At 38.2% G+C, this 14,450-nt stretch overlaps 1 protein-coding gene across 2 annotated transcripts; it reads left to right on the forward strand.

Moving 5' to 3' along the window:
• Positions 1-43: 43 nt before the first annotated feature.
• On the forward strand, positions 44-14,312 carry LOC124303465 (uncharacterized). 2 transcript variants are annotated; one of them, XM_046760680.1, is made up of 17 exons: positions 44-183; positions 999-1,266; positions 4,338-4,463; positions 4,934-5,125; positions 5,225-5,455; positions 5,539-5,643; positions 5,818-7,150; positions 7,931-8,039; positions 8,150-9,556; positions 9,679-9,921; positions 10,009-10,358; positions 10,475-10,739; positions 10,854-11,080; positions 11,159-11,400; positions 11,666-11,680; positions 11,832-12,300; positions 12,400-14,312. In XM_046760680.1, exons 2-17 carry the CDS (start codon positions 1,102-1,104, stop codon positions 12,735-12,737), a joined length of 5,817 nt encoding a protein of 1,938 aa, XP_046616636.1. In that variant the 5' UTR covers positions 44-183; positions 999-1,101; the 3' UTR covers positions 12,738-14,312. The 2 variants fall into 2 exon arrangements, with proteins under 2 accessions (XP_046616636.1, XP_046616637.1); XM_046760681.1 differs by lacking the exon at positions 11,666-11,680.
• The last annotated feature ends 138 nt before the right edge of the window (positions 14,313-14,450 follow it).

The raw sequence follows: 14,450 nt of genomic DNA on the forward strand, positions 1-14,450 counted from the left end.
CCAATCAGAAGTCTCCTTTTATTCGTGCATGATTAACGAACTATGCGGGGGTAGAGTAGCCATTTTACGTGAATACTTCATTCGTGCGAGGAGACTTGTTGTACGAGTGATCTGTTATAAATAAAATAAACGGTATTAGTAGTGCTTAGGATGTGTAACTGTGCCTAGAAATGTATCTATAAGGTAATTATAATCGCTTTTACATAGAAGTATCGTCCTCTAGACGTTTTTTCGATCTGATTTGTCGGTGATTGAACTTTCGATCAAATTAGAAAGTATGTTGTGCGTGTTATCTATCCCTGACTGTAGAACGGCGAACGGCGGTGTATGTTGAGAGAAAGACCAGCAGCGTGAGAACCATAAATCGGAGATATCTGTTAACCAATTCACCTACATCATAACTGTTACGTGCCTCGCCGAATTTTCAATTGCTTATTGTTTTCATACGCGTAATTTCAGAAACGTTTTACATCATTTTCAAGTTTCAAGAGTCGGAAAAATAATACCAATGAAAAATTTATCGGTCGATGAAAATACCGCAACGCCGCGCTGTTTCGTCACTAGCTAAACACAATACCGTTTTCTCAATAACACATACGCGTCAATCCCACGTATTATTTGCATGCAAAACATGTACCTTGCTATCAGAAAATTTTATTTACACAAGCTTGTCCTTTCTGCGTCTAACGCATACCTGTGTCGTTAATAATTCTTCTTCATGAGGCATCGTCATCGTTTGCGGGAAAAATTCTCCGTACCAACCGCAACTCTGCTCCCGTTTCAACGTAAATTTGTTAATCAATTCTCTTCTTTGTTACATTTTCTCGGTCATTAATGCTTTCTATTACTGGTAACTTATTCGAGCAAATTAAGCGCATATTTCGCTTTTGTGCAAAGTAAAACGCCAGTGGAAAAAAAATTAACGAAGTACCTTTTTTTGCAAAGACTGTAACTAAGATAAAAGTGATAATAATATCACTATCTTGTTTGTGAAACAGTGTGAAATGAACGTGTTACATCGGTAAGAACTGAAGACATCGAGTTGGTCGATTCCAGCATTTTTAAACTGTCTGAAGAGGTGGACAGAGGGATTGGTTTGCGATGTCGACTCCCAGGTCTCAGGTGATAGCCGACGAGTATATCTCGTCGCTATCCGACCTAACATTCAACAGTAAACCGTTGATCAACATGCTGACAATGCTGGCAGAAGATAACGTCGAACATGCACCAGCTATCGTCAAAGTCGTCGAGAACCACCTGCAAAAGGTTACTTATTATTGTAGTTAAAATGTCCAAAGCACAAAAAACTTGTCTCAAAGCTCAGGTCAAATTTTTTTTTTCAACTTTTTTTTTCATTCCCTAAGCTGAAACAAAATTTTTGTATTGATCAGAAATGTGTGTGCAGGCATTGAGGCATTTTTTTTTCTTATATTTAGATGGTATATGTGAGGATGAGGAACCTTGTACAGTCTTTGCCTTTTTTCTTTTGTTTGTTTGTATGATTTTTCCTCTTGGTTTTTTTTCTACTGATCTCTCCAAATAACTTGTATTTTATTTGTGATCGCAGAATGGTTTCCTCTTCAATCAATGTGATGCATTATCATTTCATTAAAGGAGTTTTATATCCCACTTGCCTCTTTGCCTCGTACAAACACCCTGTATAATTATGTGGCTGATTACTTACGTAATAATAAAAAAAAAATTAACTCAAACTAGTATACACTGTTTGGCGCATTTTTTGGCACTGCATGCTATACCAGCATACTGACAAATATTTCCATAGATAGAGCAACTCTTTTTTATCGGTAAAATGAAATTGAAAGGAACAGTAATTGGATGTGCATAGATTGTAATTGAGTCTAATTTACTTAATTCCTTGTTCCAAGTTATTGAATTTAATGGCACCAACTAAAACATACTTTAGATACCTATATGTTGTAATAGGGAAAAAAAACTATAGAATATACACGAAAGGTTGCTTGCTGCTAATGAGAAAATTTAATCATCAAAAGAATAGAAGTAATCACAATACTCCTTTTTTCATCCAGCGTAGATGAATTAGAAAGTGGCTTTTTATCGCAGGAAGTAGCATTGTAAGAGTGATATTATTGTACATTGCGATCATACCGCCATCCGATTGTTTCTTAGTTTAAAGGAACACTAAAATCTCACGATTTTGCTCAGAGTTAAGTACTTTTACGCACAGTCTTTCGATCTCTTTTCAAGGATAAGAATTTCATCTATTACGCATTAATTTTACCATTATTTTTTCTCTTCTAGTTCTGTCTGTAATAACTCATTATTATATTATCATCATATATAATGACATAAATAATGCTGCCAAGTGTGTAGAAATAATGTACAAATTTTTATTCCATTTATTACTGTGCATTCGTTTTCTTTCATTTTTGTACATATATATATTTTTTATCTTGCCACCCCCCCTTCCTAACCGACTTAAATTTACTTTTCAACGTACAACCGAATACATTTTATCCATACACAAACATACATATATATATATAAATATTTCGAAACACAAATATATCTCAAAGTATTGATCGATTATTTAAAAAAAAAAATTTCCCAAAGCTAGTAAAACGACCGTTCCTTTGTACAAACACTATATTCTGATATATGATAAAGAGCAAATAAATTTGTAACCATATTTACGATACGATTATTATTATTAGTATTATAATATTATTATTAATATCATGTGATGAAAAAGAAAAAGAAGATAAAGAAAAAAGAAAAGCAGAATAATAGCAACATTTTTCAAGTAGCAACAAAAAATTGTGTGGTTAATTTCTGGTGACCTTTGCTTGGAACTGTAACGATGCGTGTACATGCATTCGTTCGCTGGGGTAACAGATTTTTAAGTTTCTATTTTCTATATTTTGTGCGTTTGGTTTTTACTTGATTTTTTTTTTTTTTTTTTAAGTTTTACTTTATGCATTCTTCTTTTGATTTCATATGAAAAATCACTAGAGTATTATAAGAGTCTCCTTTTTCCCTCAACTTCTCAACATGTATCTTATAGAACTTGATCAATAAATTTCATATTATAGAAATGAGGACACACAGAAATACAACGAGTTGTAAGTCTACAACACAATAATTGTAGAGCTTCAAATAACACATTTGCAATATTTTATCAGAGTATGTATAAAAATCGATTGAATTTTTGTATGCAAGCTGCAGTATAATAAATGTATCCCATTCACTTTTTTTTTCTTTTTTTTTTTTCTTTCAAATGGACCTTAATATTTTTGTTAGAAGAAATAGCAATATTTAGGTTTAGCAAATGAAGAGAACAAGGACAGTGTATATTCTTACGCTACCATCTCCGAAACTCAATTTTTTCACTCATTTTGAGCACTGGGTTTTCTTTTTATTCGTTTTTTCCTCTAAAAATTTTACCCTAACGATGAACGTTTATAAATAATTTGTCAATTGGTCGTTCTGCATTCTAATATTCAATTTCAATTTGCTTCGTTCTCGAAAGTTATCTCTTTTTTCTCCCCCACTATCTTAAAATATATGTACTGTATTACTTCGATTGAATAAAATTGATGATGATGATTGAACGACACAATGCAATATTAAAAATGAAAAGTATAAAACAGAAAAAACACAAATACCACTGCTTACTCATTATTTTTATTTTCTTTGGCCCGGTCCTATTAACATTTCAACGAAGTGCACAAAACTACTAGTGATGTTATGCAAATACTTTATTTGACAACAGATGATCCAATATGTGCTATTTGATCAAATCTTATTTACCAACTAATGATGTTTTTACACTTATCTCTCGACCTTGAATATTATATAATTTAATTGATCGATTTCTTCAAACATGTATTAAAGGCAAGAGAAATGTTGCAAGATTTTTCCAATACATTTCAAAGATTTAGCTCTTTACTTATAGCAGTTTTCAAAAATCACTTACATCTTCAACATGATTCTCATCGGTTTCAATAGTCTACTCATCTACTTTCTTCATGAATCAAATTCTACAGACAGATTCTCTAAGTATTCATTTTACATGTAGTTTGACTGGATAACTGCTGCCTCGGCATGTTAAATTTATCTCCAAGGTATTGTTTTCTGGTTGCATAAGTTGTTATTAGCAACTAATTAATCCTAGGTATAGTATGCAGCAATTATTATAAGTTGACAGTAGTGGTTTGGGATGCGTACCAAAAGAAGATCCATTAAAGAAGGTCCATATGTTTGGTGGTCGGCTGGTGATGGCATGCGGTGGCCAAAATTTGAAACCGAGTGGATTGAGTACCGTACAAGTGGGATAGTCTGTTATTGTGTTTTACCAGGTCAGAAGCGACATCAAACTTCCCGTTCTATACCTCATCGATTCGATCGTCAAGAACGTTAACGGAGATTACACAAGCCTCTTCACCCAAAATATTGTCAACCTATTTTGTGGTGTTTTCGAGAAGGTAATTCATTTGTTAAATCGCTTCAAAAAATTACTAATCTAATTACACATTGTTAATTATCATTTAAATGTACACGGAAGAATTATTTCTTTCTAACAACTTTCAAGCTATTTACTTATCTCAACCAGACAATCAGACTGTTACAAACGAGCTGATAGCTCAACACATTAAATGCGTCGATACCTTACAAGAAAATGACTTTGTACTTGTATTATATTTCAATGTATGCTATTCAAAGAGACTCGAAATCAAGGAACAAATAACTGAATTTTTAACATGAAATGGATAAAGGAAACAATTTTTCCAAATTAGCCAATTCAAATTGAATTTCACAATTGCATCAAATTCATGTACGTATGTAATGTATCTGAATGTTGAGTAAAATACTGATGTGTAACATGTGTCTAGATTTGCAACAGTTTCATTTCACCAGAGACTTGTTCAACTTATTTTTACTGCATCCCTATTAGGTGGACGAAAGTACACGGGCTAGTATGTGGAAGCTACGACAGACTTGGAACGAGGTTTTCCCAGCGAAGAAGCTGTTCTCCCTGGACGTCCGAGTGCACAACATCGATCCAGCATGGCCTATAATCTCATCGTCTTCCCTTTCGTCCGTATCGTCAGGATCTATATACCTAAATCCCAGATTCCTGTCACTGGTAAGAAGATGGAATGTCTTGCCAGAAATAAGAACAAACATTTTCATGGTAAAATCAAACTCACTCGCTACTGACGTTTCTATTCTTCTATTTTACCAGCCTCAACCTCCGCCGGCAATCGAGCCTCCAGCCACGCCAGTCGAAGATAATGCTGGCGCTCCGATAACGATAGGCGAGGCAACAATGCGGGAACAATTATTGAAGAAGCAAAGGGAGCTCTTGGAATTGCAGAAGCAAAAACTTGAGCTGGAAGTACTGCAGGCTACGGTTAGCCTGGAACAGCAGCAGCGACAGCTCAACAGACAAGCTGAAAGTATTCGAAACGAAACGGTGAGTTTTCCTGCAACATATGCGCTCTCCATATTGTTTATCAATTTGACGCAACGGTGCTCATTGTTTTGTCGATTTCTTAGGCTGTGATAACAGTACCGCCTGCTACAGCAACAGATAACGCGATGCCTGGCGCATCTGCGCCACTGACTTTACCTGTTCAGACGACAAAACACGTGACTAAACAGGTAAATATTCAAAAGTTTGCACATATTGCTTTTATCTCTACTGTGTTAGTTAGGTACTTAATTTATTGTTGTGGATTTTTGGTACTTGATTAATTTATGTGATCATTAGACCAGAGGATTTCACTGATGAATGGTACCGATGATTAAAGTCTTTCTTTTCGTGTTGCATTTCAGTTTCCAGCAGCGGCTGCGTCTCTTTTGAAAAACTCTGGCTCTAACAACGGACCACGAATTGCGCCGGCGAGCAGCGTGGCCGTAGCATCGGCTAGGCTAGCTTCTAGAGATCCACGACTGAAGCCGTTGACGTCTCCCTACACTCCAGAATCAGTAGCGTCAAACATTGACCCGCGTCTACGATTAACGGCTGGCCAGAAGGATTCTCGTCTAGATAATCAATCGCTAGCACCACCACCACTACCACCTCCTCCAGCACATAACGTCACAAACACTGTACTTTCAGAGCAATTAAAACAGCAGATAACATCTAAACAGGCTGTGACTAGCACTATAAACAAGCCTCCGTCAAATGTTGCCAGTTCCAATACCTCGATGATAAATGCTAATAATAACAGTAGTGGTAATAATACGATCCTGAATAACAACAATAATAATAAAAATTTCAGTGGTAACGCAAACAAAGATGCTGTATCGCATCGAACAAATCAGAAAAAAGACCCCAGATCGTCGTCTAGTAATAGTAGTAGCAGCTCAAACAGCATAAATGGTAATTCCAAGGTCGTTCAAAATCAGTCCTTAGCAAATACCAGCAACATAAATAATAATAACAACACCAATAATGCCAGCAATGCATCGCCGACATCATCTGGAAGTAACAGAGGAAGTGGAGGTACCGATTCGAAATCAAAAGATAAAAACTCGAGTGGTGGACGTCAGTTAGCGTCTGCCTCGTCTTCAAGCGAAAAGACCTCCGCTTCCTCGAAGTCGTCGCATAGAAAGATAGGGAACAAATCGCGGTCAAAACAACCTCAGGGCTCGCCGAATAAGCTGCCTAAAGTTGAGAGGGAAAATAGTCCCGCTAGGTCTAAGTCGAACGAGAAAGACAGCGAGGATAGCTCGCTGTCAATCCGCACATCCCCTACCCAGTCCTCATCCCAAAATCCGAAGAGCAGAAAGAAGACTTCTTTGAAATCTAGGAAACGGAGTTCAAGTCCCTCTTATAGAATACCAAGACGTAACGATACAAAGTCTAGCTCCAACTTGAGTAGCTCGGGAGGTCTTACCGAGGAGGAACAGTCAGGTTCATTGATAGTGTCTCCTCCTCATCCGCCAACTTTCAAAGAAATCGGGCTTAATGCCAGACAGCGAAATTACGTCAGGCGAAACAGAGACGGCAGTTTGAGTCCGAAGATGGACGTTACATCTGCTACTCCGCTTCCCGTTCAGCCTTGCTTGGAGTCTGTTGTCAACCCCACAACCAAGGACGAGGATCTCAGAACAGCTCTACCGATTCCTACGCCTCCTGCCAGTGTTGGTGTTATCGAAAAGAGTGAGTTTATTATTCTACGACATCTTGCAACTTGTTATTTACTTGTGCTTGATACATTTTATACTCTGATTCTAAATAAGACATAGTTTTGTTTACGGCGAGTCAGGATTGGTGTAGGAACTATCTGTTTTTTCGTTCAGGGATATTTTAAATGATGCTAAATCGGTAGTTAGTTGATTTTCATTTTACCAGTCCTGATTTCACCTTCGAAAGTTACATGAAAACTGCTAGTGTAGAATTATTTAAAATCTGGTAGTTTACTTCTGCAAGACTATCTGTTGATATTCAAACAGTAAACAGATGTCAATCTACGTGAGATTACAAAATTCTGAAGACCAGCTTCAAATTCGATCAATGATTTATCTTACGCTATTTTCGTAACATTCATTTTCATTGCTTTCTGAGATAAAAATTCTGCTTTAAGTTCTGTACAATAAACAACTTGGCAATGTATTGAGAATTATTATTTTTAAAGCGGTCATGCTTAGTGTTGCATAAACAAATGTAGACCCATAGGCTTAAGATTGGGAGGGTCCCAAGGGCTAAATACCTGAAGGAGCTTGAAGGTAAGCTCCAGCCGTCATTATAAGTGATAAAAAAATAAACAAAATGTGGTATGTTACGCTTAGTTTTCAAAAGAATTGACACTATTAAATATAGTACAATACCCAATACACGCTCGTTGATTGCCAAACGCCTTAGCACCATACTCTCGTCGTTCGTTATTGGGTACTTTACTATTTAGCTGCATAGGATATCCCATAAAAGAAATTTTTACAGAAGAGGACTTGGATCTACGAGTATTGACTGTTGGCACCAACAAAAGACAAAGTTCCGAACACTTGGAATCTTCGACGCTGAAAAAGTCAAAAGCTGAGAAGTTCGACGCGTAAGTATACTTGCTTATTTTCACTGTTTCTTCTTCGATTCGATTTACTATCGATTTTATGCCGGTTTTGTAAGCAATGTAAGAAATTAAGGGAGTTTTTTGATCGACAGGTTGTTCGGAAATGAGGATGTCGATCTTCGCACACTGACTCACCCAAGTGCAGGACGTCCCCCTACACCTCCACCGCCAATAATATCTGGAGAGGATGGCAAAGACGGTTGGGCTAAGTTGAAAGCACCGACTCCCAAAGGACCCAGGGAGAAGACGAGCAGCCTGGACGAAAAGCGGGACAGAGACCGCGACAGAGACAGACTTGGAAGGCCGAGGCTGTACAGCAAGTTACCGGACGATCCCAAGGAGAGGCGCAGGACACTTTCTAGTGACGAGACTGACACGAGATCGTCAAGGCGAAACAGAGACCCAGAGAAGCCGGAGAGGTCCGATGATAGCAACATCGAAATAATCATGAAGCAAGCCGCCGAACAGCTGAACCAAGGATTAATAACGAAAATCCAGTACAACAACCTGATACAAGATATACTGCAGATGAGCGAAGATCAGAAACTTAGAGCGGCTCTTCGAAAGGAGAAAGAGGGCACTTCTATTGTCTGGGAAAAAGGAGGACTCGATATGGACAGGACACCGACGTTTAGTCCATCCAGCGACAATGAAGGCGGCAGGTCAAACAAAGACTCGCAAATGTCTCGTGGTCAGAACAGTAGCGCCAGATGGCAGGGACAGCAGGCCTGGCAATCTCCGAATTCTTGGGCCCACTCTGCGGTTCCATTTTCTGGGCCTCCAGGTCACTTCAACCCTGATTACAGGCCTATTGGTCCTTGGCAAGGCCCGAGACACTACGGACCGATCAGACCGGAGTTTAACCAGTTCCATGGTGGCTTCAATCAGAACATGGCTCCCAGCCAGCGCATGCTTCCAGGAATGATGGGACCGTTGGGCCCCAATGGTCCAATGATGCCAAACTTGATTCCCAATGGGCCGATCGGTCCGATGGGTATTCCGAGCTCGCAGCTGCCACCTGGAATACCAATCTCCAACATGAACGGGCCGAGCTCCATAATGATGAGCAACGGTGTGATGCCTCCTCCGAACATGCTTTCGAATCCCAATGCAGTCCCGGGGCCAAATGTCAGTCCCAACATGCCACCCAGGAGTTTGTCACCAGTCAGCACGAAGTACGACCCCAATGAAAATGACCCCGACTTTGGAGGTGTGCTGCTCAAGAATCAGGGACCTCACAGCAGAGAATTGCCACCTCCAGATCCCAAGATACTTGCTGAAGTAGCCAAGGATACCATGAAGTCGATAAAGATTGACGGAGTACCGAAAGAGATAAGGTACTATGGAGATACTGGCGTTGTATTCATGAACTGGGATGACCCTAGGGAGATTGGCTTCCAAGCTGGAGTTAGGAGAATTTTGATCGACGAAAAAGATACCGTTACTTGTGCTTTCAACGAAGGCTACAAAGAGTTCATATACGAAGGAGAAGTTCACAGGTAAAATGAGTGCTTGGATGCTTTGTTTTCAGTAGGAAAAATTGTAGTTAGAACCGGATTAAAATCATTTTAAAAAGACTGGATTTACATTTTTTTTTACGTGATTAATTTTTCTGTTGCAGAGTGAAATTAGGCGCTCCGACAAGGGAATTGTGGTTTGACGATTGTTGGTACGAGTGTTATTTTGGTGGACCACCTATCACCGTCTTTCTTAGCGGTAAGAAGGTCAGCGTCAAGCTGGAAGGACCTGTACCTCAGGTGAAAATTGGATACATTAAGAGGACAGATCTAGTTATTGCCAAAATCAATCTGATCATCAACGCCAGAAACATGGTGCCAGTGTTCTTGGACGCCAAGCCACAAATGTATGTTTCCTTCTTTATTTCTTCCACTTTCTTACTTCTATTTGTTGACAAACAAGACACTAACTATCCCCACTGAAATCGTTGCAGATTTGAAATCGAAGGAAAACCCAACACCCTTGAATTCATCGACTCTCTACAAACTGTTCTGCTCAATGGGCGACCATTCAAAGTTGAGTTTGGTGGACTTCCCAAACCTATTGTTATTAGGGACAAGAAACACTTCATTAGGTTCTCGGTTCTGCCAAAAGGCGTTCGAGCTGGATATGTCAGGTTATTTGGAATGCGAGGCGAGAGCCCCATCGAATCTCCACCAACGCCACCTATTTTGGACAATAAAGCGAACTTGGATTCCCTTCCGATGCATCAAACATATCCTTCGGTTGAACATGAGTCTGCTTCACAAGATAGATCAGACCATAATTCCACACCGAAGCCTGGTATTTAAAATTTGATCATTCATAACGAGCATTTTTGGTCAAGTTGTTAGTTAGGATATTGATGGGAGGAAACGTTTAGATATCCAAGTTAACAATCGCGTTTACTTTTCTTTCAGATTTGCAACTTGACATACTCTCCTCAGTATTACCCTCTGCAATGGCTCCATCTTCTGGTTTATCATACCAAGCAGAGCAGGCTGAAAATACATCGGCAGCCCCGCCACTTCCACCTACTCTCAACATGGACGAGTTGTTCCAAAGATTAGTGGCCACTGGTATAGTTCCGAATCTTCTCTCTGAGCAAAAAAAACCAGACGAAGAGGAGAAAAAGGAGCCTGAAATCATTCCTGTATCATTTGACAAACCAGAAACGCTCAAAGTGTAAGTATCTATAAAATTTCATTTGTTAATCATGTTTTAAATTCGATCCATCATTTTTGCAATCTTTGACTGTTGAAGCTATTTCTATTTATTGTTTCGCATAATCTCTTGTAGCAAGCAGCCGGCCATTGCTGCAGCGCTTTACAGTGGAATGCAGTGCAGCTCATGTGGGGCGCGGTTTGCTCCTGAACTGGCGACGAGGTATAGTCATCACTTGGACTGGCATTTCCGGCAAAATCGACGTGAAAGGGACTCCGCAAGAAAAGCGCATTCCCGACCATGGTATTATGACGTCAGTGACTGGATCCAGTATGAAGAAATTGAGGATTTGGAGGACCGAGGTTAGTGAGACGAAATATTTTGATACTTGCTTTCGCGGCTTGAATTGTTAATCTTCAATCACCTTTTGTTTCCGATAGCGCAAAGCTGGTTTGAGACTGAAAAACAAACTGCAGAAACCGAAGGCAGCACCACGGACGATGCGCCTCAGGAAACTGTCCAGCCAAGTGTGCCTACAGTCGGAAATGAGGATACACAGTGTCAGGTGTGCCATGATGCTTTCGAGCAATTTTATAACGAGGAAAAGGAGGAATGGCACTTGAGGCCAGCGATTAATTTCGAAGGGAAAAATTACCATCCGCTATGCCTTGAGGATCATAAGGTAACGCTCTGCGATTCAATTGCAATTGCTGTTCAGTGAAAAATATACAGTTATGTGTATCATCGCTTAAAGTATTCTCTGGTTATGATAATTTGGTGTAGAAGGAATTTTCGGAACGCCAAAAATAAAACCTGGAAAATGTTGCAAGATTGGGAGAATCGTTGAATTTTTTTTTATCATCTTTCTATTGTAGATGTTTAACAACTCAGTAGACTTTTTGTTTGTTAATTAAATATATATTTTCGTTTTTCATCTCGCAATATAGGAAAAGCATCTTGCGGTATGTGAATTCGAAAATGTTATTAAATAAGTCTTGTGATGATCTTTCTCGCTTAATCAAAGTTTTCTGTGATTATTATCATCATCAGTATTATCATTTTTACTTAATCACTGTCAATCTGTCAACTAAGTCATTCCGTTGCATTTTTTAGCGATCCTTAGAAGATTCCATCACTCCGATGGACGAATCAGTTACTGAACCTGAGGAAGAAAAGAAAGAAGAACCAGAGAACGCAGATACAGAGATGAAAGCAGAGGTTGAGGAATCTGCTGAGCAACCTGCTGCAGAAGCATCAAGCGAAAATCCTGAAATAGAGGAGAAAGAGGAGAAGGAGGAGAAGGAGGAGAAGGAGGAAAAGTTGAATGAGGAGAAACCTGCCCATGTCCCCGACGAAACGGGAAGTGAAAATGATAATCTGATGGTTAACAAAAATGAGGACAAAGAAGTTGAAGAACTCAGAGAGAAGGAAATACCCGACAAAATTGAATCGGCAGACTTTGCAGATGTTAAAATCAAAGAGGAACCCATTGACGAGGAAGAAATTATTGACGACGGAATGGAGGAGCAATTTATATTCACCAATGTCGAGGTGAAGACTGAACCTATTGATCCTGAGCCTGGTGAGTCCGCTTAAGTTTTTTCAACAATTGAATATGACCATCATTTTTATTCACATGCATGGGATTAATGAATGAGGTTTTACTTTTTTCTATCACCAGATGTGGAGGAGTCTGTGGTAAATGAGCCAGCACCGGTCGACACAACACATACAGCGGTGAAAAGTTCGATAGATGGTAATGTTGAGCTGGAATCAGCCCCAGCAGCTCTGCCAGCAGCCCCGTCGCGTATAAAAATAAACATAACAAAGCCGCTCACCGCCACAAAGGAAACAGACGAACTAAAAGACAAACCGAATAATCCCAAAACCCCAGACACAGTTGCACCTGAAATATTGAGGCCTGCGTCGATAAAGCCAAGTTTACAAGGTAAAAAATTATCTGTTCTACCCCCAGTAGAAAAGGGTCATGAATTGTCTGGTCTTTGTTCTATCATGTAAATAATAATGTAAATATAAGCAAGGATACGACTTAACATAATCCAATGCGTGTCAAGGATGATCTGTCCAAGCTTTGGTTTATGATACAAGAAATTCATAATAATACAACATTAAGTAGGGACATAATACAGGTTTAATCGACTTTTTGTACAACTTGTATGATGTGATCCAGAGATATATGCTTATTGATTCCCCCTCCCTTTTTTTTTTGTTTTTGTTTTCGCCCCCGTTTATCTCCATAATGTTTTCCTCCACAGACAGGTAAGTAAACCATGCGCTAATTGAAAAACTTCTGCCACAAACGGAACGTCGAGAAATGAACCTTGAATAAATTATCGACCACCGATATATTCTAATTTCTTACATGCTTGAATAATTGACATGTTTTTACTACATTGTCAAATTTAGAAGTAATTAATTTTCGTTTAATCGTTTTGACTTAATGGTTTGAAATTTATATGGTTGGTGTGGAAATTATTTTCGAAATTTTGAATATCGATCTTGGTTAATTTAAATGAACAAATGTTTCTCGTCTAGTTTCGCACGGTGCAAGACAAGCTGCAAGACTGTGAAAAATATTTAAAATATAAAAAGCAGTGTGTTACATAAAACATACGATATACATCACATAATTTATCTGATTTTTAAAAAACAGATAATCTCTAACGATCACTTCATACTAGTTAGATGTACTATGCTCCAAACAATTGTTTAGCGGAAAGAGTGCAAGCGTGTGGACTATTATTATTACTATTATAATAACAAGAGAAGTTTGTGATGTGTATATATTTATAAATGTATTACTATGTTAACGAGTTTAGGAGTAAGCTTAAGATGTATTTAGCATTCCTTGTAGTATGTCGTGTGCATTTGTTTTCCATGAAAAGTGGTCAACAGGTCATCGAATAGGCAAACAAGAAAAAAAAAAAAAAGAAGAACAAGAGGAAAACAACGATGAGCACAAAAACTTGAATACCATTTCCTATTGTTTGTACTTTGTTGTATAAAGACACACAAATTTTTTGAAAAAGGGTGGTCGAAAGGGACAAAGCAGAAAACAAATGGGCTGAAAACAATTTTGGGGGCTAGATTCTTAACCATTCAACATAATGGTTTTTTTTTTCCTCCCTTTACTTTCCTGTATACCCAATGAGGAAAAAATTATGAAAAATGTGAGTGACACATATATTATGTGGTGAAGAAAATATGAAACGAGTGTTGTTGTGAATCACAAATGTTTAAAACTGTACATAATGTGTGATATAATAATTATCTATTTTATTGTATATATAGGATATCATAATGCGATTCATAAATAAGAAACTTCTATCGAAGAGAAGAGAAAATCGTTATTTTGTTGTACAAAAAAGAAGAAAAGAAAAGAAAAAAACAGAAGAAACTACTTGTTGGTTATACGGGGTCTTGACTCTTTTTTTTCTCTTACACGTTATTCATCACCCTAATAAATATATATTCTACCCTTTGACGCTGCCCGAGGAAGCTCACTTACTTCGTTGGATCATGATTATTACCGAATGAATTATTTGAGCGAATAAAAAATGAATTATTGCAAAATTTGATAGTGTTTTGTTAAATTTCATCACGGTATTTAATCGAATAATAATAAAGTAAAGAAAATCCATCTATTGTAGAGTATTGATTTTAAACCCATTTCCCAATTTGCTGCAGTGTAAGTAATAATCACTGCAAACT

Source organism: Neodiprion virginianus, chromosome 4, assembly GCF_021901495.1.
Source record: "Neodiprion virginianus isolate iyNeoVirg1 chromosome 4, iyNeoVirg1.1, whole genome shotgun sequence".
NCBI classification, from domain to species: domain Eukaryota; kingdom Metazoa; phylum Arthropoda; class Insecta; order Hymenoptera; family Diprionidae; genus Neodiprion; species Neodiprion virginianus.